General features: G+C 41.9%; 1 protein-coding gene across 1 annotated transcript in view; it reads left to right on the top strand.

The window, feature by feature from the left end:
- The window catches only part of EXOSC2 (exosome component 2), a 93,826-nt gene that overhangs the window by 15,076 nt on the left and 53,412 nt on the right, over window positions 1-25,338 (top strand). Inside the window, exon 5 of the mRNA XM_053695361.1 lies at window positions 18,650-18,715. Within this exon, the coding sequence (XP_053551336.1) occupies window positions 18,650-18,715 (66 nt within the window). The remainder of the gene's footprint in view (window positions 1-18,649; window positions 18,716-25,338) is intronic.

The raw sequence follows: 25,338 nt of genomic DNA on the forward strand, positions 1-25,338 counted from the left end.
TCTCCCTTCTGCAGCTGACTTGTCTCTCTAGTGGCTCCCTCTTCTGTCTCCTGACTGCAGCTGACTTGTCTCTCTAGTGGCTCCCTCTTCTCTGTCTCCTGACTGCAGCTGACTTGTCTCTCTAGTGGCTCCCTCTTCTCTGTCTCCTGACTGCAGCTGACTTGTCTCTCTAGTGGCTCCCTCTTCTCTGTCTCCTGACTGCAGCTGATTTGTCTCTCTAGTGGCTCCCTCTTCTCTGTCTCCTGACTGCAGCTGACTTGTCTCTCTAGTGGCTCCCTCTTCTCTGTCTCCTGACTGCAGCTGACTTGTCTCTCTAGTGGCTCCCTCTTCTCTGTCTCCTGACTGCAGCTGACTTGTCTCTCTAGTGGCTCCCTCTTCTCTGTCTCCTGACTGCAGCTGACTTGTCTCTCTAGTGGCTCCCTCTTCTCTGTCTCCTGACTGCAGCTGACTTGTCTCTCTAGTGGCTCCCTCTTCTCTGTCTCCTGACTGCAGCTGACTTGTCTCTCTAGTGGCTCCCTCTTCTCTGTCTCCTGACTGCAGCTGACTTGTCTCTCTAGTGGCTCCCTCTTCTCTGTCTCCTGACTGCAGCTGACTTGTCTCTCTAGTGGCTCCCTCTTCTCTGTCTCCTGACTGCAGCTGACTTGTCTCTCTAGTGGCTCCCTCTTCTCTGTCTCCTGACTGCAGCTGACTTGTCTCTCTAGTGGCTCCCTCTTCTCTGTCTCCTGACTGCAGCTGACTTGTCTCTCTAGTGGCTCCCTCTTCTCTGTCTCCTGACTGCAGCTGACTTGTCTCTCTAGTGGCTCCCTCTTCTCTGTCTCCTGACTGCAGCTGACTTGTCTCTCTAGTGGCTCCCTCTTCTCTGTCTCCTGACTGCAGCTGACTTGTCTCTCTAGTGGCTCCCTCTTCTCTGTCTCCTGACTGCAGCTGACTTGTCTCTCTAGTGGCTCCCTCTTCTCTGTCTCCTGACTGCAGCTGACTTGTCTCTCTAGTGGCTCCCTCTTCTCTGTCTCCTGACTGCAGCTGACTTGTCTCTCTAGTGGCTCCCTCTTCTCTGTCTCCTGACTGCAGCTGACTTGTCTCTCTAGTGGCTCCCTCTTCTCTGTCTCCTGACTGCAGCTGATTTGTCTCTCTAGTGGCTCCCTCTTCTCTGTCTCCTGACTGCAGCTGACTTGTCTCTCTAGTGGCTCCCTCTTCTCTGTCTCCTGACTGCAGCTGACTTGTCTCTCTAGTGGCTCCCTCTTCTCTGTCTCCTGACTGCAGCTGACTTGTCTCTCTAGTGGCTCCCTCTTCTCTGTCTCCTGACTGCAGCTGACTTGTCTCTCTAGTGGCTCCCTCTTCTCTGTCTCCTGACTGCAGCTGACTTGTCTCTCTAGTGGCTCCCTCTTCTGTCTCCTGACTGCAGCTGACTTGTCTCTCTAGTGGCTCCCTCTTCTCTGTCTCCTGACTGCAGCTGACTTGTCTCTCTAGTGGCTCCCTCTTCTGTCTCCCTTCTGCAGCTGACTTGTCTCTCTAGTGGCTCCCTCTTCTGTCTCCTGACTGCAGCTGACTTGTCTCTCTAGTGGCTCCCTCTTCTCTGTCTCCTGACTGCAGCTGATTTGTCTCTCTAGTGGCTCCCTCTTCTCTGTCTCCTGACTGCAGCTGACTTGTCTCTCTAGTGGCTCCCTCTTCTCTGTCTCCTGACTGCAGCTGACTTGTCTCTCTAGTGGCTCCCTCTTCTCTGTCTCCTGACTGCAGCTGACTTGTCTCTCTAGTGGCTCCCTCTTCTCTGTCTCCTGACTGCAGCTGACTTGTCTCTCTAGTGGCTCCCTCTTCTCTGTCTCCTGACTGCAGCTGACTTGTCTCTCTAGTGGCTCCCTCTTCTCTGTCTCCTGACTGCAGCTGACTTGTCTCTCTAGTGGCTCCCTCTTCTCTGTCTCCTGACTGCAGCTGACTTGTCTCTCTAGTGGCTCCCTCTTCTCTGTCTCCTGACTGCAGCTGACTTGTCTCTCTAGTGGCTCCCTCTTCTCTGTCTCCTGACTGCAGCTGATTTGTCTCTCTAGTGGCTCCCTCTTCTCTGTCTCCTGACTGCAGCTGACTTGTCTCTCTAGTGGCTCCTTCATCTGTCTCCTGACTGCAGCTGACTTGTCTCTCTAGTGGCTCCCTCTTCTCTGTCTCCTGACTGCAGCTGACTTGTCTCTCTAGTGGCTCCCTCTACTGTCTCCTGACTGCAGCTGACTTGTCTCTCTAGTGGCTCCCTCTTTTCGGTCTCCTGACTGCAGCTGACTTGTCTCTCTAGTGGCTCCCTCTTCTCTGTCTCCTGACTGCAGCTGATTTGTCTCTCTAGTGGCTCCCTCTTCTCTGTCTCCTGACTGCAGCTGATTTGTCTCTCTAGTGGCTCCCTCTTCTCTGTCTCCTGACTGCAGCTGATTTGTCTCTCTCATGGCTCCCTCTTCTGTCTCCCTTCTGCAGCTGACTTGTCTCTCTAGTGGCTCCCTCTTCTCTGTCTCCTGACTGCAGCTGATTTGTCTCTCTAGTGGCTCCCTCTTCTGTCTCCTGACTGCAGCTGATTTGTCTCTCTAGTGGCTCCCTCTTCTGTCTCCTGACTGCAGCTGATTTGTCTCTCTAGTGGCTCCCTCTTCTGTCTCCTGACTGCAGCTGACTTGTCTCTCTAGTGGCTCCCTCTTCTCTGTCTCCTGACTGCAGCTGATTTGTCTCTCTAGTGGCTCCCTCTTCTCTGTCTCCTGACTGCAGCTGATTTGTCTCTCTAGTGGCTCCCTCTTCTCTGTCTCCTGACTGCAGCTGATTTGTCTCTCTAGTGGCTCCCTCTTCTCTGTCTCCTGACTGCAGCTGATTTGTCTCTCTAATGGCCCCCTCTTCTCTGTCTCCTGACTGCAGCTGATTTGTCTCTCTAGTGGCTCCCTCTTCTGTCTCCTGACTGCAGCTGACTTGTCTCTCTAGTGGCTCCCTCTACTGTCTCCTGACTGCAGCTGACTTGTCTCTCTAGTGGCTCCCTCTTTTCGGTCTCCTGACTGCAGCTGACTTGTCTCTCTAGTGGCTCCCTCTTCTCTGTCTCCTGACTGCAGCTGATTTGTCTCTCTAGTGGCTCCCTCTTCTCTGTCTCCTGACTGCAGCTGATTTGTCTCTCTAGTGGCTCCCTCTTCTCTGTCTCCTGACTGCAGCTGATTTGTCTCTCTAGTGGCTCCCTCTTCTCTGTCTCCTGACTGCAGCTGATTTGTCTCTCTAGTGGCTCCCTCTTCTCTGTCTCCTGACTGCAGCTGATTTGTCTCTCTAGTGGCTCCCTCTTCTCTGTCTCCTGACTGCAGCTGATTTGTCTCTCTAGTGGCTCCCTCTTCTCTGTCTCCTGACTGCAGCTGACTTGTCTCTCTAGTGGCTCCCTCTTCTCTGTCTCCTGACTGCAGCTGACTTGTCTCTCTAGTGGCTCCCTCTTCTCTGTCTCCTGACTGCAGCTGACTTGTCTCTCTAGTGGCTCCCTCTTCTCTGTCTCCTGACTGCAGCTGATTTGTCTCTCTAGTGGCTCCCTCTTCTCTGTCTCCTGACTGCAGCTGACTTGTCTCTCTAGTGGCTCCTTCATCTGTCTCCTGACTGCAGCTGACTTGTCTCTCTAGTGGCTCCCTCTTCTCTGTCTCCTGACTGCAGCTGACTTGTCTCTCTAGTGGCTCCCTCTACTGTCTCCTGACTGCAGCTGACTTGTCTCTCTAGTGGCTCCCTCTTCTCTGTCTCCTGACTGCAGCTGACTTGTCTCTCTAGTGGCTCCCTCTTCTCTGTCTCCTGACTGCAGCTGACTTGTCTCTCTAGTGGCTCCCTCTTCTCTGTCTCCCGACTGCAGCTGACTTGTCTCTCTAGTGGCTCCCTCTTCTGTCTCCCGACTGCAGCTGACTTGTCTCTCTAGTGGCTCCCTCTTCTCTGTCTCCTGACTGCAGCTGATTTGTCTCTCTAGTGGCTCCCTCTTCTGTCTCCTGACTGCAGCTGACTTGTCTCTCTAGTGGCTCCCTCTTCTCTGTCTCCTGACTGCAGCTGATTTGTCTCTCTCTTGGCTCCCTCTTCTGTCTCTCTAGTGGCTCCCTCTTTGTCTACTGACTGCAGCTGACTTGTCTCTCTAGTGGCTCCCTCTTCTCTATCTCCTGACTGCAGCTGACTTGTCTCTCTAGTGGCTCCCTCTTCTCTATCTCCTGACTGCAGCTGACTTGTCTCTCTCGTGGCTTCCTCTTCTCTGTCTCCTGACTGCAGCTGACTTGTCTCTCTAGTGGCTCCCTCTTCTGTAACCTGACTGCAGCTGCTTTGTCTCTCTAAAGGCTCCCTCTTCTCGGTCTCCTGACTGCAGCTGATTTGTCTCTGTCTCCCTTCTGCAGCTGACTTGTCTCTCTCATGGCTCCCTCTTCTCTGTCTCCTGACTGCAGCTGGCTTGTCTCTCTAGTTGCTCCCTCTTCTGTCTCCTGACTGCAGCTGGCTTGTCTCTCTAGTGTCTCCCCCTTCTCTGTCTCCTGACTGCAGCTGATTTGTCACTCTAGTGTCTCCCCCTTCTCTGTCCCCTGACTGCAGCTGGCTTGTCTCTCTAGTGGCTCCCTCTTCTCTGTCTCCTGACTGCAGCTGATTTGTCTCTCTAGTGGCTCCCTCTTCTCTGTCTCCTGACTGCAGCTGATTTGTCTCTCTAGTTGCTCCCTCTTCTCTGTCTCCTGACTGCAGCTGATTTGTCTCTCTAGTGGCTCCCTCTTCTGTAACCTGACTGCAGCTGATTTGTCTCTCTAGTGGCTCCCTCTTCTCTGTCTCCTGACTGCAGCTGGCTTGTCTCTCTAGTGGCTCCCTCTTCTCTGTCTCCTGACTGCAGCTGATTGGTCTCTCTAGTGGCTCCCTCTTCTCTGTCTCCTGACTGCAGCTGGCTTGTCTCTCTAGTGGCTCCCTCTTCTCTGTCTCCTGACTGCAGCTGATTGGTCTCTCTAGTGGCTCCCTCTTCTCTGTCTCCTGACTGCAGCTGGCTTGTCTCTCTAGTGGCTCCCTCTTCTCTGTCTCCTGACTGCAGCTGGCTTGTCTCTCTAGTGGCTCCCTCTTCTCTGTCTCCTGACTGCAGCTGGCTTGTCTCTCTAGTGGCTCCCTCTTCTCTGTCTCCTGACTGCAGCTGGCTTGTCTCTCTAGTGGCTCCCTCTTCTGTAACCCAACTGCAGCTGACTTGTCCCTCTAGTGTCTCCTGATTGCAGCTGACCTGTCCCTCTAGTGCAGAGCTTTCCAAACTTTTTATGTTGGTGAGACACTTTTTAGACCTACATCATTTCGCGACACAGTAATTCAGTTGTACTGGCAAACAGGAGGTTAAACTAACTTGTTTTAAGAGATACGGACACATACATAAATGATATAATAATGAAATGTATTTACAAGTAACAGTATGTAAGTGTGCAAGAATTAAAAAAAAGTTTAACACCAATGGCTACTTACTGTTTTAATGGGCTGTATGAGGTTGATGGGATGAACACTATTTCAGAATATTTGGTGGAATATTAGATAAAGACACTCGCATTTTTAAGTTCCCCTTCCTATACATATATCAAGAGCAGGAGCAGCAATGCACTACTAGGAGGTAGCTGCAAAAAAACAACAACTCTGACTTCAGCTCAGCTTTTAAGCTGCCACCCTCAGAGCTCGGTGAGTCCGACTGACTACTGCCCACACTGCAAACACACTGCTGTCCCACTCACTGACTACACATGCAGTCACGAGCCGATTAAGGAGACTACACGTGCAGTCAGGAGCCAATGTGCCGCCAATGGGAATAGTTTCAGTTCCCACTGAGCTGCGCCAATAGGTTAAAGGGACACTCAATCAAAATTAAACTTTCATTATTCAGGTTCCAGTCGGACAACATAACTTCAGTGGCTTACATAAATCATCAGGGAGGAATGCTAAGTTCCTTAGCAATGACAGAGGTAGCCAAGATAATTCGGTGGGCAGAAACCCACTCTTGCTGTTTGTCGGCGATCCACATCCCAGGGTTGGACAACTGGGAGGTGGACTTCCTGAGCAGACAGACCTTTCACCCGGGGGAGTGGGAACTCCATCCGGAAGTGTTTTCCAACCTGATTCTCAAATGGAGTCAGCTGGAATTGGATCTCATGGCATCTTGACAGAGTGCCAAGCTTCCGAGGTACGGATCTAGGTCTAGGGACCCTCAGGCAGTATTGATAGATGCCCTGCCGGTACTTTGGAATTTCAGTCTTGCATACCTATTTCCTCCATTCACTCTTCTTCCTCGAGTCATTGCTCGACTCAAGCAGGAGAGGGCATCGGTGATTCTCATTGTACCGGCTTGGCCCCCGCAGGATTTGGTATGCAGACCTGGTGGAAATGTCATCTCTTCCACCTTGGAGACTTCTGTTGAGGAAGGACCTTCTACTTCAAGGGCCCTTCCTTCATCCAAATCTAGTTTCTCTGAAGCTGACTGCGTGGAGATTGAACGCTTAATTTTATCCAAGCGGGGGTTTTTCAGATTAGGTAATTGAGACCATGATTCAGGCTCGTAAGCCTGTGACTAGAAGGATTTACCACAAGATATGGCGTAAATATATATTGGTGTGAGTCCAAAGGCTACTCTTGGAGCAGAGTTAGAATTCTGTCATTTCTCCAAGAAGGTTTGGAGAAAGGATTATCGGCTAGTTCCCTAAAGGGTCAAATATCTGCCTTGTCTATGTTATTGCATAAATGTCTGGCAGACGTTCCAGATGTACAATAATTTTGTCAGGCCTTGGTCAGGATCAGCCCTGTGTTCAAACCAGTTACTTCTCCATGGAGTCTTAATTTAGTTCTTAAGGTTCTTCAAGGGGCTCTGTTTGAGCCTATGCATTACTTAGATATTAAGTTGTTATCTTGGAAAGTTTTGTTTCTTGTTGCTATTTCTTCTGCTTGTAGAGTGTCAGAGCTCTCGGCATTGCAGTATGAGTCTCCTTACCTTATTTTTCATTTGGATAAGGTAGTTTTACGTACAAAATTAGGATTTCTTCCTAAGGTAGTTTCTGACGGGAACATTAATCAGGAGATTGTTGTTCCTTCCTTGTGTCCTAATCCTTCTTCTCAGAAGGAACGGCTTCTGCACAATTTAGATGTGGTACATGCTCTAAAATTTTACCTACAGGCAACTAAGGATTTTCGTCAGTCTTCTGCATTGTTTGGTTTTCTCGGGAAAACGTAAGGGACAGAAAGCCACGGCTACTTCTTTCTTTTTGGCTGAAGAGTATCGTAGGTTTTGCTTTTGAAACTGCTGGACAGCATCCTCCATAGAGAGTTACAGCTCATTCCACGAGGGCTGTTGCTTCCTCATGGGCATTCAAAAATAAAGCTTCTGCGGTCCTCTCTTCACACTTTTTCAAAATTCTATAAATTTTACACTTATGCCTCGGCTGAGGCCACTTTTGGGAGAAAGGGTTCTTCAAGCAGTGGTGCCTTCCATTTAGGTTTCCTGTCTTGTCCCTCCTTCATCATCTGTGTACTCTAGCTTGGGTATTATGATCTGTGGACTCATCGTGTCATTAAAAAGAAAAGAAAATTTATGCTTACCTGATAAATGTATTTCTTTTTTTGACACGATGAGTCCACGGCCCGCCCTGTTCTATAGACAGGTTGTTGGTTTGTTATAAACTTCAGACACCTCTGCACCTTGTTGCTTCCTTTCTCTCCTTTACTTCGGTCGAATGACTGGGGTAGGAGGGAAGGGAGGTGATATTTAACAGCTTTGCTGTGGTGCTCTTTGCCGCCTCCTGCTGGGCAGGAGTGATTTTCCCAATAATAATTAGATGATCCGTGGACTCATCGTGTCAAAAAAGAAATACATTATCAGGTAAGCATAAATTTTCTTTTCACTGTTTGTAGCCTCTCTGAGGTACTGGTACTGTTCTGGGCAGTAGCCCCGCTTCTTTAGCTTTGCAGTCTTTTTCTTCTCGATCCAGAACTGCAGCAAAGGCCTTCAAAGCATCTGTCTGCCTTTTTCTTCTCAAATCGGCCTCAATTTGTGATCCTGTCACTGGAGGGGGTGAGTTCCAATGCAGGAGCTGCCAGGGGGTCACTTTAGGGGCATTTTGTCAGTATTTGTATTATTGGACCTAGGTAATACCTTACCCTGTATGTACTTTGCAGGTGTCAGGGGTGTAAATTGGCAAATGTGGAGTGCTCTCTACCATTACATTTTCAGTGTATGTGTGATGTTCATACTCTGCTAAACTTGTGAGTTTTGCACATAATGGAACCCAGTGAATCTGTCTTTACTGAAACTGTCACAGTTTGGAAGAGTGTCCTACTGATACCTCTCCTGGTACATTTTTTTTGTGTCTGTTTTGCAAATCTGTTTCAGTATGCCAGGTCAATTAACTTTGCAATAGTTGTGTACTTCAATTTCTGCATGCAAACAGCCGCATATCTCTACTTCCTCTAAGGAATTAATCTTTCCTCTAAGACCATGGTTGGATAATCAATGTTCAATAGAGCTCTTTATCTCCAGCTACAAGGGTGTCCTTTTTAGTAGTCATCATAGATTTAGTCCTAATGCATCTATTCCTCACAGAATCATGCAGAATAAAACTTCAGAATGTGTGCCTGTCCCTGCAATGTGCTTTATTTCCATCAGTAGCTCAATGCATTGAGGTAATGGGTCTTATGATTGCGACTCCCTTTGCCTGTCTCCACTTGCGACCCCTTCAACTGTCTGTGCTCAATTAGTGGTCAAATAATTATCTACACTTCCTCTGTTTTTGTCCGTCAGACAAAACTTTCTTGGTTGGATACAAGGTCCTTCTTTGACCCTTGGGATGTCCTTTATTTGCCCATCTTGGGCTATTGTGATGACGGATGCCAGTCTTTGAGGCTGTGGCGTGGTCTGGTATTCTTGAAGAGCGCAACCTCTGGAGGCGAGATTACCAATCAACTCTTGAATTCCGAGCAATTCTTTGGGCTCTTGAGTCCTGGCCCCTCTTAAGGTTAAAGGTTTTATCCATTTCTAGTTGGACAATATCACGGCGGTGGCTTAAATATATCTTAAAGGATGCATCAGCAGTCTATTGACTATGCAGGAAATGTCGGAGATTTTGTCTTGGGTAGAGCGGAATCAATGCTCCCTGTCAGCAGTTCACATTCCAGGAGGGAATTTAAAGGGACACTAAACCCAAATATTTTCTTTCATGATTCAGATAGAGCATGCAGTTTTAAGCAGCTTTCTAATTGACTTTTATTATCAATTTTTCTTCGTTCTATTGCTATCTTTATTTGAAAAAGCAGGAATAAAAGTTTTGGAGCAGGCCCATTTTAGGTTGAGAACCTGGGTTGCACTTGCTGTTTGGATGGCTAAATGCAGGCACCAATCAGCAAGCCCTATCCAGGGTACTGAACAAAAAATAGGCCGACTCCAAAGCTTTCATTCCTGCCTTTTCAAATAAATATAGCAAGAGAACCAAGAAAAATTGTTAACATAAGTAAATTAGCTGCTTAAAATGACATGCTCTATCTGGAAAAAAAAAGGGTTTTACTATCCCTTTAAGATCTTGTGCGGGTTCTTGGCCTCCTTCTAGTGGCGTGAATTATATCCCACATGTTATGGGACCTATGGACCATCATTCCAAAAGAAAATAATTTATCAGGTAAGCATACATTTAGTTTTCTGTTGTGTTGCTATAGAATAATATATCAGCCAAGCCTAAGGGTACATTTATTAAGCTGCTTTTGAGGCTATGAAGAGCAGGTTTTCACAAGCGAGTTTGCAGCCACACATTTAAAAAGCTTCTTTTGCCTCTCTGCCACCTCAGAGGTATCGAGATCAATCACCCTGACACTTGCTCATTTGGGCGATTGGCATGTCCTGCTCTTGGTAGTGCAATTCCGGCACACAATGCAGCATCACAAGTGGCAATTGCAGGAAGACAAGTTTTAAACTTGCAGACCTGTCCACTTGCAATCATGATGAATCTTGCTTTAGATGTTTTAAAACTTATTAATGCTTGCTTACTGCAATTGTTTTTCAAAAGCAAATCTCCACCCATCAGTTGGTTTATTCAAAGGAGCCAATCTAGGCTTTAGTCTGCAAACAAGGATCACCACTGTCATAAAGTTAGTATAAAGTTCAATGTTTTGCAGTTATCTGTTAAAGCCAATCAGGAACATACATGTAGCAGGGTTAGCCTTGATAAGTTTGCAGTGTGAGTTTTAAGTTCTGAGATCTAGAAAATCTACAATTTTCTCAGCTAAATTACACGTAAAAAGGGGAAAAATAAATAATGAAAGTATATTGTACAATTCTTACAATTTTATTTTTATAAAAATCTTGATTACAAAGATATGTCAGAGGGCAACTGCATATCATGCCTATAAAACCCTCACGTGTATTTAGTTTATATGTTGACCACGCATTTCGGTGACTTTCTAAGCACAGAAAGTTTGCATAGCAAGAAATACAGTTAGGAAGCCAAATAAATGTTATAATTACCAAAATAGGACATTTTAATCACTTTTTTTTGTGGGTTGTTCATGGAGGAAAACATTAACTTTTTCCAAGGATCTGGTGTTGTGAGAAAGACGATAACAGATGGGGAAAAAAGTCAGCAGTGAAAATCTTAAAGCTGTATTTCACATTACTATTTCAGACAAATCTGTTTTTTATGTAGAATCTGAACAATATCCCTCAGTTTATTTTGTTGATTATTAAAAGTGGCTGACGCCTTATAACCACTTTATTTTTATTTGAAAGTGGACTAAAGGCTAAAACCTTTTTCATGGCTAACCCCTCTAGTAATTACCATTTGAGACCCCCCTCCCCTTCTAGAGGGGATACATAGAATCTGACCAACTACTGCTTTTCTACCTTAAAGTGACAGTAAACACCTTGTAATTACAAGATTTTTCAACAGTCTACAAATAAAATTAACATACTAGTTAGTTTAAAAAATATTATTCTAAGGCTAATCTTTGAATATTTCACTATCTCTAGCGTGTATTTAATGTTTAACATCCCTTGAAGTTGATGCCACCAGCGCTCGCCTTTTCTAACAAAACAAAAAAAAATACCCAATGATATAAGTTGAATGCCATGAATATGGTAGCTATACACCTGGTCAGACATGCCGTTATGCTTATGAAATTTGGAGGCAGACTCCACTTCCGAGGTAAGCCTTGTTTATCAAGTATTTCCATTGTCTGTTTTAGACATTTTAGATGACGTAATTTGCCAGAAAGCAAGTGATATCCCTTTTAGTTACTGACAGGTAGAGCTAGGATATTTGTTCCCTATTACAGAAAAAATTTGCATTTTCATATCAGCAGAGCTTCTCCCGCAATAGAAACAGTTTGTACACAAGGCTGAAAGCACAATGTACGAGCACACGATAGAGAACATAGCTGGTCCTCCTCCTCAAAGTCACAATGATGATGTGAATATCCAAATGTTTTGTAGAGCTTGTTTATCCCACCTCAGAAAGATTTGGTTAGTCTGGTTCAGATACGTGGGTGCTAGATGCTTTACAGAAGGTTAGAGTTCAAAAATATGCCATCTTCCTATGATTACTATTCAGGGAGATGATCTTTTAATAAATTCTTGGAGGCAAAGGTAATTCAAGAAGTCCAAGTTTTACTACAGTGTTTGTAGTCTGTCTTTTTATGCTTCTGTATGTATATTTTCAAGTTAAAACATTATATATTAATTAAAAGAAGGTAAAATAGAAGACAATGTTTTGGGCCCAACCGGCCCTTAATCATGTCTCTAGTACAAACATTACATTCAGCCATATAAACTCTAAGACCTGCCCCTTAATTATATCACCATCCCAAATTAACCTTTTAGTGCACACACAAAAAAAAAGTCTCTTTAAATTCATTATTGATTACATACCATATTTACCGTTAAATAAAAATCAACATTTCCATAATTCAAATTACTAACTTATTTAACAAGAGGCTTGTTTTTATCCTAATCTTATCGCATTATTCAAAAAAGTAACCCTTAGGGAGACCTCTCCAGGGTTGTTATACACATACATAAAGAAAGAGAGCCGTTCAACAAACAGCAGCTTGTTCTATGGTGAGTTACCACCTGGGAGCGTTGGTCCAATAGTACATTGGTTTGATCCTGCCTAACAAGGTCAGTCCAGCTCAGAAATACCTGGCAATCTTCCTCTGAACGAGGAACATGGCAACCTCAGACAAGGCCCACAGAAGGCCGAAACGATTGTCTGAGGTTGCCATGTTCCTCGTTCAGATAATACCAAATTATTGCACTTATTACTTCTAGGTGTTGTTCATTTAATATTGCCCCTCTTATATCAAAGTCAATGTGTGCCTGACTTTGTTGTTCAATGGACGAAGCTTATTGGACGTTAACAACATATTTTCAAACTTTTTGAAGTCTGACTTCAGAATCCCTCTGTGTCTCTTAATAATTTTTAATAGTGTTTGCCCCCTTACTAATAAGTGGTTATAAATTTAAAAGCATATTATGTTCAGGAATTATTTTGTATCCAATTCTGCTACTTTTGGCTTAGCTTGTTTAATGAACATTATAGCCTTTTAGGAAAAATCTCTCATCTAATTTGACCGCTTCTTGGAAAGATGGAAATTCATAATTCCTCACAGAATCCTTGAATATCAGGTGCTCACGGGCTGATACAGCAACACATTCACAATTTTCTTATATATGCAACAACATAACACATCTTCTGTGGAGCTTGTTGGACTTGGGCAGACACTACTCTTTAATTAAAGGATTGTGTGTGTTTATATGTACTGAATATACAAATTACACCCCATAGCATCACAAATGTCAAAGTAAAAATGTAACTGAATAAAATTCCTACTCTGGAAGAATTTATATCATAAACTCAGATGGTAAACTTAATCCTATTTCATATATGTAATCTTTGCCATTAAAAAAAGTAATACGTGTACTTTTTTTTTTTTTTTTTTTATCCATATGTTAAAGGGTTAAATTAGTGCATATAGTAATGCTTCTGTTATGTTATACCAGCCTACTTTTTATGACAATTCTAATGAACATCCAATCAGTGTGTGTGTCATGGGACGATCTTGAAGTCCAGCCCCTTTATAGCCCTTAGAAAGCCTATGTAGAGTGTGGATGTGACATCACAGCCCAACCAAAAGAGTAAATAAAGGGGGACGGAGGAACAGACAATACCAATTAGGATTATAAACCTTTTATTATAAAATATATATATATATACACTTTAAAAAAAAATATATATAATTGTGGTTTTACTTGCAAACTAATATAGTTTTCATTGCAACATTCTTATAGCCTGAAATTTACCATCACTTTAACTTATGCTTAGATACTTTATAGTTCTATTAACAAATTAGATTGTTACTATGGCATTGTTTTTATGGGAATCCAGACCTAAGGTCCAGCCATAGTCTTTTATTGCACACTTATTTTACAGATAGGAATATTTTGATAGTGTTTTATAATAATTCTTTTTACAGTTACTAAATCACATCCGTCACAAGAGACTTTTTTATTTAAGCCGGGGTAAATTCTAACGTCACAACTTCTGCAGTTCTGTACCACTCCGGAAGGAAATATAATAATGTCTAGACTGCTGTACATATAAAAGAGTGAACTTTTCCTTTTTGCTTTGTTCCAGTTCTTTTCCCAATCATTTTATCTTCCTATTGTTACGTTTCTATACAAGTTTCTCATTCTTCCTGTCACTATGGCATCTTCCCTAGTATCCTGTGGGTGATGTTTATTATAATAAGGTTCATCATGTCTTCAGACTTTTATATTAAACCCCTTAGTGACAAGACCATTTTTCAATTTTCTTACCGTTAAAGGGACACTGAACCTAATTTTTTGTATTATGATTCAGATAGAGCATGCAATTTTAATCAACTTTCTAATTTACTCAGATTATTATTTTTTCTTCGTTCTCTTGCTATCTTTATTTGAAAAAGGCTTCTAAGCTAAGGAGCCATCCAATTGTTGGTTCAGTACTGTAGACAGCACTTGTTTATTGGTGCTGTCCAATCAGCAAGGACAACCCAGGTTGTGAACCAAAAATGGTCCGAGTTCTAAACTTACATTCTTGGTTTTCAAAAAAAGACAGCAATAGAATGAAGAAAAATTGATAATAGGAGCAAATTAGAAAGTTGCTTAAAATTGCATGCTCTATCTGAATCACAAAAGAAAAAAAATTAGGTTCAGTGTCCCTTTTAACCCCTTAATGACAACTGACGTACCAGGTACGTCATGCATTAACAAGCAGTTAATGACAACGGACGTACCTGGTACGTCAGTTGTCTAACAGTGCTGGAAGTGATCACAATCACTTCCAGCAGCTCTGAGGTTATTGCAGTGATGCCTCGATATGGAGGCATCCTGCAATACCCCTTTACAAGACTCCGATGCAGAGAGAGCCACTCTGTGGCCCTCTCTGCACCGGTAGTGATGGTGCCTTTGTCCGGTGGGAGGAGGGAGCGTGTGTGCACGATGCGCACGTGCGCGGGTGCGCGTGGGCGCACGTGCACATGCGCGCATTAGCCACACTGACACCAATGAAAAAGGAAGGGGAAAAAAAGTTTTTTTTTTTTTTTTTTACATTTAAAAGGATCTGGGAGGGGGTGGGGGTATTGTGGGGGGGCTGCTACACTACAGAAATAATTAAACATACAAATAAAAGTTATAAATAAAATTAAAATACTTTGGTTTGTGGGGCCAAACTGGGTACTGGCAGACAGCTGCCAGTACCCAAGATGGCGGTAATTAGGTAGGGGAGAGGGTTAGAGAGCTGGAGGGGGGGATCAGGGAGGTTGGTGCTAAGGCAGGGGTCCATCACAACTAAAATATTTTATAATTTTTATTTAAAAAAAACAAAAAAACTCTTATTTAGTACTGGCAGACTTTCTGCCAGTACTTAAGATGGCGGTAACAATTGTGGGGTGGGGGAGGGAAGAGAGCTGTTTGGGAGGGATCAGGGGGTGGGATGTTTCAGGTGGGAGGCTGATCTCTAAAATTAACCCTGCAAGCTCCCTACAAGCTACCTAATTTAACCCCTTCACTGCTGGGCATAATTCACGTGTGGTGCGCAGCAGCATTTAGCGGCCTTCTAATTACCAAAAAGCAACGCCGAAGCCATATAAATCTTCTATTTCTGAACAAAGGGGATCCCAGAGAAGCTTTTACAACAATTTCTGCCATAATAGCACAAGCTGTTTGTAAATAATTTCAGTGGGAAACCTAAAGTTTGTGACAAAGTTTGTGAAAAAGTGAACTTTTTTTTTTTTTTTTTTTTATCGCATTTGGCGGTGAAAGGGTGGCATGAAATATACCAAAATGGGCCTAGATCAATACTTTGGGATGTCTTCTAAAACAAAATATATACATGTCAAGGGATATTCAGGTATTCCTGACAGATATCAGGGTTCCAAAGTAACTAGCGCTAATTTTGAAAAAAAGTGGTTTGGAAATAGCAAAGTGCTACTTGTATTTATTGCCCCATAAATTGCAAAAAAAGCAAAGCACATGTAAACATTGGGTATTTCTAAACTCAGGACAAAATATATAAGCTATTTAGCATGGGTGTTTTTTGGTGATTGTAGATGTGTAACAGATTTTGGGGGTCAAAGTTAGAAAAAGTGTGTTTTTTTTTTTCCATTTTTTCCTCATATTTTATTTTTTTTAGTAAATTATAAGATATGATGAAAATAATTATATCTTTAGAAAGTCCATTTAATGACGAGAAAAACGGTATATAATATGTGTGGGTACAGTAAACGAGTAAGAGGAAAATTACAGCTAAACGCAAACACTGCAGAAATGTAAAAATAGCCATTGTCATTAAGGGTAAGAAAATTGAAAAATGGTCCGGTCATTAAGGGGTTAAGGACCAGGGCTGTTTTTACATTTCTGAGGTGTTTGTGTTTAGCTGTAATTTTCCTCTTACTCATTTACTGTACCCACACATATTATATACAGTTATATACCTTATAATTTACGATAAAAGATTTTTTTTTTTTTTAAATTGAAAAAAACACACTTTTTCTAACTTTGACCCCCAAAATCTGTAACACATCTACAACCACCAAAAAACGCCAATGCTGAATAGTTTCTAAATTTTGTCCTGAGTTTAGCAATACCCAATGTTTACATGTTTTTTGCTTTTTTTTAAAGTTATAGGGCAATAAGTACTAATTTGCTATTAACAAACCATTTTTCCCCCCCTCATTGTAACACTGATATCTGTCAGGAATCCCTGAATATCCCTTGACGTGTGTGTGTGTGTATGTATGTATATATATATATATATATATATATATATGTGTATATATATATATATATATATATATATATATATATATTTTTTTTTTTTTTTTAGACAGCCCAAAGTATTGCTCTAGTCCCATTTCATGCCACCATTTCGCCGCCAAATGCGATCAAATAAAAAAAAAATTGTTTTTCACAAACTTTAGATTCTCACTGAAATTATTTACAAACAGCTTGTGCAATTATGGCACAAATGGTTGTAAAAGCTTCTCTAGGATCCCCTTTGTTCAGAAATAGCAGATATTTATGGCTGTGGCATTACTTTTTGATAATTGGAAGGCCGCTAAATGCCTCTGTGCACCACACGTGTATTATGCACACTTGTATATAGAGTAGGATCCACCCAACCTCCCTGAGCCCACCTATTAGCCGCCATGTTAGGTACTAGCAGTTGTCTGCCAGTACCCAGTTTGCAGGAAATTAGGCTTTTTTATAAAATAATGAAATAACCATGTTTTTCTGTAGTATAGCTACAGTTGGAATATGCTCAAAATACTTATGTCACTGCTTTCCAGAATATCGCAAACGCGGATACGTGGATTCACTTAATTTTGGTATTGATTGTACAAAAAAAAGTTTTTTTTTTTTTCTTTCTACTATGAATATTATAGGGAAGAATTTGTAGATTTATGTAAATTTCCCAAAAAGCATTCTGGGGAAAAAAGAGGAGCCATGAATGCTCTATGTAAATTAGGGATCCTATAGAAGATGGAAATATATCAGAAATGTGGCCTTGATAAATCTTTAAGATGCTAGAAATCAGAGAATTGTGGAACATATCGTTCTAGCAAACAGTGATAAAAACACAATTATCTTGCAATTAAAAAGACGGAGGTAAGCGCTTAAAAAAAAAAAAAGCATTAAAAATAAAGCGTGTTTATTTATTTTATCTGAGCGCCCTAGAGCATATGTATTTTTTTTTCTTGTATTAAACGGGAATGAACTAAAGGCTGCGTGTTGTATACCAGTGCACAAACATTTATTTACAAGGTTTACCGTTTTTTCCATTTTCACAACGACTCCACTAGATTGACAGTCACAGACAATATATCAAGATATATTTCCTGGCTAGAAACTGAAATTTGGTAATGGGGAGATTTAGACGGTCACTGCTGCCAAATAGATGAAATATATATTTTTATTTTTTTTCTCTGAATTTTAAATTACTGCTTTTAATGGGACATAATACTCATATGCTAAATCACTTGAAACTGATGCAGTATAACTGTAAAAAGCGAACAGGAAAATATCACCTGAGCATCTCTATAAAAAAGGAAGATATTTTACCTCACAACTTCCTCAGCTCAGCAGAGTAAGTTCTGTGAAAAAAGTTATTCTTCAGAAAATGAAGAAATGAACAGCAGCCAATCAGCATCAGCAGTGCTGAGGTCATGAACTCTTACTGTCATCTCATTGGATTTCACTTCTCTCTCATGAGATTTCATAGTAAACTTCCTTAAACTGAATAGGGAAATGAGTGTGCATGAATGCTCGCTCCTTTCGCTGTCTTGGGACAGACACTGATTTGCTGCTTAGAAGTCCTTTACAATGGGATGTGGCTACTGAGGAACTTTTGTGGTAAAATATCTTTCTTTTTTACATAGAGATGTTCAGGTGATATTTTCTAGTCGGCTTTTTACAGCTATACTTTATCACTTTCAAGTGTTTCAACATTTGGGTATCATGGCCCTTTAATTTAATAAAACGTTTGAATTTAATTTGAGCTAAAGATAGGCAAGAATCCTATGGCTTGGTATAAATGGGGCAGCAGATTTTGTAAGCTCTAAGGTGTTTGTATTAAAACTGGGGTTAGTTATTGTATCCTAGGGTTTCATGTTATGTGGCGCACAATCGTAATAGAGTCTGTTAGTTGTGACAGGAATGCTGAAGCAGTAGGATGTTCACCTTACTCCTGTGCACCACTGCACGGCCTGCTTAATTTGTTTTGTGACAGATGTCTCCATCAGAGAATAGCCTTGGATCAAATAAGATGTCACACCATAAATATCAATGAGCCAATTAGTCCTGAGTTGCCACAGAACACTGAGCGAACACAGACAAAAGTAATTTATTTTCCAATGGTTAAGTTAGTGTTTACAAATCTCATCTAGCTGTATCTTGTATAGGTAGGCAGACTTCTAAGCAGTATGGCGCAAATATGTTTGTCTCTGTCATGGATTGTACACAATAGACACACATTGCAGTGTTGCAGCCAGGATTTTATATATAGTTGATGTCAGCACTGCTGTGAGTATGGGCTATTTTGTATACAGGTAACCCATCTCCAACATTAACATGACTGACTTGGTGGCCTTTATTACACGTAGCATCTTACGTGCCTGCTTTCTGTTTCAGAGGAGAAGGTCAGCAGAAGATGAGTTGGCAATGAGGAGTTACCTACAGGAAGGAGATCTCATCAGCGTATCCTTTTAATGTTGGCTACATTGTACTGGATTATATGTACAAACTGCTTGGAGACTTTTTCAAACCATTTTGTTAGTTAATTGTAGCTCAAATAATTATATATACAGTATATATTCCTCCAGGAATTTACATGTTTTTATAAATATACAAAGCTATCAAGCATATTAAGAGGGCATACGCATTTGTTTAAGTGCCAGACAAGGGTGTTTTATATACAAAGAATATGTAGAATTATCCAATACGTTCAGAGTCTCCATATAAAATATATGGAGATGAAGTTTCCTAGTATTTGTAAAACATTGTAATCTGCTGCATTTTTGTTCATAACAATAGAAAGTCAAGAACATTTTGAAAATAATGGAGATATGCGATTCCAATTTATCTTCGGTATGTAGATAAACTGGTGCATATATGTGTCTTGAACTAAGTCTTCAATCCGTAAAACAATCCCATAATGTTTTGAGGGAAGTTGCATAAGTTGAATGAGAGAGGATTCTGTTCATACCCTGGAGATGGATAGTCAAGACTTTTAGACCAGGTTCACTTAATAATTACTTGTCATTATTTGGAGGTGCCAGAGTCCATTATGTGAACCACAGGGGCTTCAGATAGAAAATTACAGGATCATTACTTCTATGGCAAATAACTTAAAGGGACATTATACACGGGCTGCACGATTAATCGCGGATGCGGTTTTAGACTGCTGCAGTCTTAAAACCGCGAGAGTACGCAATTTAAAAAAAATATCTATAAATCTTCAGATCGTCATGAAAACGGAGGCGGAGCTGAGAATGCCTGTGAAACCGCCATTTTGGAAGAGATTGAAGAGTGTGTGGGAGTCGTCAGGGAGTGTTGTGGCGGTGGGACAGCTCAAAGTTTGTTTTTTTTAAACTTCTGTGACACATAAAATTGAGTTTGATTACATATTGCAATAATACCATATATTTTATTTATAAATGTTCATTAAGGGTTGCTTGTAGGATGTATTGTGAAGTGAATTGTAAAATATTATATATTCAACATGTTACCAAAATATATATATAAATAATATCTACTACGTACTGCTCCATCTCTATCTAGTAGGTAGATTATAGAGGATGAATGATATATAGAGTTACTTACTAGATAGATACATGATAAATGTAATATATTTATTATTTATATTTATTTAATATATAATTTAGTTGAGTCAAGTGTAGATTCCCAGAAGATAGATCATCAATCATCAGTAGCAGTACACAACAATTTTTTTTTTAATTTTTAGATTATTTTCTAATGACACGTGAGTCCACGGATCATCATCAATTACTGTTGGGAATATCACTCCCGGCCAGCAGGAGGAGATAAAGAGCACCACAGCAAAGCTGTTAAATATCACTCCCCTACCCGCAATCCCCCAGTCATTCTCTTTGCCTGTAGTGCGAGGAGGTGAAGTTTAGGTGTCTGATGAGAAGTTTTCTTCAATCAAGAATTTTTTTATTTTTTTTTAGCAGAGGAAGCTTACTCTGTTCTTTTCTGGGGTCTAGCCTAGTCCACATTAGTCTCTTCAGTAGGGCAGTGGTGGCTTTTGAGCACTTGAGAACTTCTGCGTTTTCTCAAGAATCTGCTGCCCTAAATAGAAAACCTGAGTAGGTTTACTCAGTTTTTCTCTCTTCACAGGTCCATGTGAGTTGCTGCACCCTCTCAAACCAGGTGAGCTGTCCTGCTGCCGGACAGCACTTTCAGGTAAGTGCCATTTTAATTTTGTTTTGCAAGGAGATTGCTGGCACTTGTTACAGCTAAAAGCTGTCTTATTTAATATTGGACTGTTTTAAGCCTTCATGTTTGGGGTTTCTTTTAGGCAGTTTGGGCATTGAGACTGTGAGGTGATTTATGGTGGCTCAGTGTGTTATAGTAGTTTTTATACTTTAACTTTTGGTTAAAGTAGGCACCTCAGTAAAGCTACTGAGGTGTATAGGTAGCCTGAGGTCTATTTGTTTTTTTTGCGCTAACACACATTTCTATTTAAAGACGGTACACATTTATTTTTTATTTTCAAATAAAGAATTTTTACACTTTATCCTTATTTATTACATAAGATAGATCAAGAGGCTTTTCAAGCCATTATCCCGGGCGAAGTTGCTGCTTGTCAGTTATGTTTTGATGCTCAGGTGGAACCCCCAGTTCCTTTTTATTCCTCATGCATTGAGAGAACTTTAAGTTCTAGAGATAAAATATTTGACCATGAGCCACCGTTATCCCAGGCAAATGCTGTTCTGGTGTCTGCCGCAGCTTGTCAGCTTTCGCCATGTTGCAGGGAAGGTGTAAAAGGAAATTTAAGGAAACAGGTTTCTGATCAAGTTCTGGCTATCCAGAGTGTCCTTTCCCATAAGCCTGAGGAAGACATGTCGGTAGCATCTGAGGGGAAAAGCTCAGACTCAGACAGTGTAATTCCTTCTTCTGATGCTGAAGTGGTATCCTTCAGATTAAAGCTAGAATACCTTCACTTATTACTTAAGGAGGTTTTGGCTACTTTGGACGACTCCAACACAACTATTGTAGTCAATCCTAAAAAGTCTAGTAAATTGAACAAATACTTTGATGTTCCCTCCGCGGCGGAGGTTTTTCCGGTTCCTGACCATGCTGCGGAGATTATTGCTTGAGAATGGGAAAGACTTGGTATCCTTTTCTCCATCTCCTATTTTCAAGAAGGTGTTTCCTATAGCGGATTCCATTAAGGAGTCATGGCAGACGGTTCCTAAGGTAGAAGGAGCGATCTTCACTTTTGCCAAGAGGACTACTATTCCCATAGAGGATAGTTGTTCTTTTACAGATCCAATGGATACAAAAATTGGAGGCTTTACTAAAAGATGCATGTCCTCCAGGGTCTACAATGGCAACCTGTGGTGTGTATCGCCACTGTTAACAGCGCTGCAGCTTACTGGTTTGATGCTTTGTCTGAATCTCTTCAGATGGATACCCTTCTTGATAAGATCCAGGACAGGATTAAGGCTCTCATGTTAGCCAATTCCTTCATTACAGATGCTTCCTTACAGGTTATTAAACTGGGAGCCAAAATTTCTCGTTTTGCGGTCCTAGCCCGCAGGGTCTTGTAGTTGAACTCCTGATCTGCGGATGTTTCATCTAAATCTAAGCTCATGGCTATTACTTACAAGCATAAGGCATTGTTTGGACCTGGTTTGGTGGAAATCTCAGATATTACTGGAGCGCAAAGGGTTCTTTTCTTCCTCAAGATAAAAAAAAATAAGCAGAAGGGACGTCTGAGTAATTTTCGTTCCTTTTGTAACTTTAAAGGCAAGTCTTCCTCCCCTTCCTCCCAGCAAGATCAAGCCAAGCCTTCCTGAAAGCCCAACCAGTCATGGAATAAGGGAAAGCATTCTAAAAAGCCTTCAACTGATTCCAAGTCAGCATGTAGAGTTGGCCCCCGATCCGGGAGCGGATCTTGTAGGGGGCAGACTTTTTTTTTTTTTTTTTTTTTCCCCTTTCCCAGGCTTGGATAAGAGCTATACCGGATCCCTGGGTGGTGGACATTGTCTCCCAGGGATACAAAATAAACTTCAAATCTTTTCCTCACAGTGGCAGGTTTCTCCTCTCCAGATTATCTGTAGACCAGATAAAGCATGGCGTTCTTACATTGTAATAGTTCCAGTTCCCTTTTAGGAAAGGGGTCTGGGATTTTACTCAAATTTGTTCGTATTTCCCAAAAAGGAGGGAAATTTTCGAACCAATCCTAGATCTAAAATGTTTAAACAAGTTTCTCAGACCTATAAACCTAAAGGATGCATGCCTTCATGTTTCCATTCACAGGGACCATCACAAGTTTCTAAGATTCGCCTTTTTGGACAATCATTTCCAGTTTGTGTCCCTTCCATTCGGCCTTGCCACAGCTCCCAGAATTTTTTCAAAGGTTCTGGGGGCTCTTTTAGCTGTGCTTCGATTTCGGGGCATTGCAGTGGCACCTTATCTGGATGACATTCTGGTTCAGGCGCCATCTTTTCAACAAGCAGAATCTCATATGGAGATCTTGTCTTTTCTTCGATCCCACAGATGGAAGGTGAATCTGGAAAAAAGTTCTCTGGTTCCAGCTACAAGGGTTGTATTTTTGGGGACCATAACAGACTCCCTGTTAATGAAGATTTTTCTGACGGAGGTCAGAAAAAAGATTTTTGACTCTTGTCTTGCCCTTCAGTCCTCTCCTCGGCCGTCAGTGGCTCAATGTATGGAGGTAATCGGTCTGATGGTGGCTTACATGGACATCATTCCATTTGCTCAGTTCCATCTCAGACCTCTGCAGTTATGCATGTTCAGACAATGGAACGGGGACTATACAGACCTGTCTCCACGTGTAGATCTATATCAGGCGTCAATAGACTCTCTTGTGACCACGGATGCCAGCCTTCTAGGTTGGAGAGCAGTATGGGGCTCGTTGAAGGCTCAGGGCTTATGGACCCAGGAGTAGTCAGTCCTGCCCATAAACATCTTGGAGCTGAGAGCAATCTTCAATGCTCTTCTGGCCTGGCCTCAGTTAGCCTTAGCCCGTGTGATCAGATTCCAGTTGGACAACATAACCTTGGTGGCCTACATCAACCACCAGGGGGAACTCAGAGTTCCTTGGCCATGACATAGGTGGCCCGAATTATTCAATGGGCGGAGACCCACAACTGCTATTTTTCTGCGATCCACATCCCAGGTGTGGACAATTGGGAAGCGGATTTTCTGAGCAGACAGACTTTTCATCCCGGGGAGTGGGAACTTCATTTGGATGTGTTTTCCAGCTTGACCCTCAAGTGGGGGCAGCCAGAGTTGGATCTCATGGCTTCTCGTCAGAATGCCAAACTTCTGAGATACGACTTCAGGTTAAGAGAACCGCAGGCATTTCTGATCGATGCTCTGGCAGTTCCTTGGAACTTCAGTCTAGCATACCTGTTTCCTCCGTTCACTCTCCTTCCAAGAGTCATTGCTCGAAACAAGCAGGAGAGGGTGTCTGTAATTCTCATAGCCCCGACGTGGCCTTGCAGGATTTGGTAAGCAGACCTAGTGGAAATGTCATCCTTTTCACCTTGGAGACTGCCTTTGAGGAAGGACCTTCTACTTCAGGGTCCCTTCTTCATCCAAATCTTGTTTCTCTGAAGCTTACTGCTTGGAGATTGAACGCTTAGTTTTATCTAAGCGTGGATTTTCAGAGTCTGTCATTGAGACCTTGATTCAGGCTCGTAAGCCTGTCACTTGCAGGATTTACTATAAGATCTGGCGTTAATACTTGTATTGGTGTGAATCCAAAGGATACTCTTGGAGTAGAATAAGGATTCCTAGGATTTTGTCCTTTCTCCAGGATTGTCTGGAGATGTGTTTGTCGGCAAGTACTCTAAAGGGTCAGATTTGGCATTGCCTATTTAGTTACATAAGCGCTTGGCGGATGTGCCAGACGTGCAATCGTTTTGTCAGGCCTTGGTTAGAATTCGGCCTGTGTTTAAACCGGTTACTCCTCCATGGAGTCTTAACCTTGTTCTTAAAGTTTTTTTACAGCAGGCTCCATTTGAGCCTATGCATTCTTTAGATATTAAGATGTTATCTTGGGGGGAAAAAAAAAATATTATTGCTATTTCCTCTGCTCGGAGAGTTTCTGAACACTCTGCTTTTACAGTGTGATTCCCCTTATCTTATATTTCACTCTGAAAAGGTGGTTCTGCGTACTAAGTTTGGTTTCCTGCCCAAAGAATATTAATCAGGAAATCGTTGTACCTTCTTTGTGTCCTAATCCTCCTCCTCACAAAGAACGCTTGTTACATAATCTGGATGTTGTGCGAGCGCTAAAATGTTATTTGCAGGCAACTAAGGACTTTCGGCAGTCTTCTGCATTGTTTGTTTGCTTTTCTGGGAAACGCAAGGGTCAGAAAGCTACGGCTACTTCACTTTGCTTTTGGCTGAAGAGCGTTATTCGATTGGCATATGAGACTGCTGGACAGCAACCTCCTGAGAAAATCACGGCTCATTCCACAAGGGCTGTTTCTTCTTCCTGGGCCTTCACTAGGGGTCACTAGGATAGGAGCAAGCAGTGGTTTGGCTTCAATGCCGCTGACCCACTGTCAATCGGATCGAGAGTGAGAGGACAGTCAGTCACTGGAGCGGCAGTCTTTAAATGTGATAGACCGCGTAACAGGATTTAGTTAACATCTTTGTCTGTTACAGTAACTAGCACTTTCTTTTAAAGGGACAGTCTAGTATAATTTAAACTTTCATTATTCAGATAGGATTTATAAATTTTAATCAACTTTCCAATTTTTTTTAATCAAATTTTGCTTTTTTTCTCTTGGTATTCTTAGTTTAAACTAAACCTAGGTAGGCTCATATGCTAATTTCTAAGCCTTTGAGGGCTGCCTCTTATCACATGCTTTTTAAATCTCTTTTCAACACAGAGACAGAAAGTACACGTGGGCCATATAGATAACACTGTGTTCAGGCACAGAAAGTTATTTAAGATCTAGCGCAAAACAATGCTAAATATAGTTGTGCAAAACTGGGGAATGGGTAATAAAGGGATTATCTATCTTTTAAAACAATAACAATTCTATGGTAGACTGTCCCTTTAACTTTATAAAAACTTTCCACTTGTGTACAAT

This window comes from Bombina bombina, chromosome 12, assembly GCF_027579735.1.
Source record: "Bombina bombina isolate aBomBom1 chromosome 12, aBomBom1.pri, whole genome shotgun sequence".
In the NCBI taxonomy this organism is placed as follows: domain Eukaryota; kingdom Metazoa; phylum Chordata; class Amphibia; order Anura; family Bombinatoridae; genus Bombina; species Bombina bombina.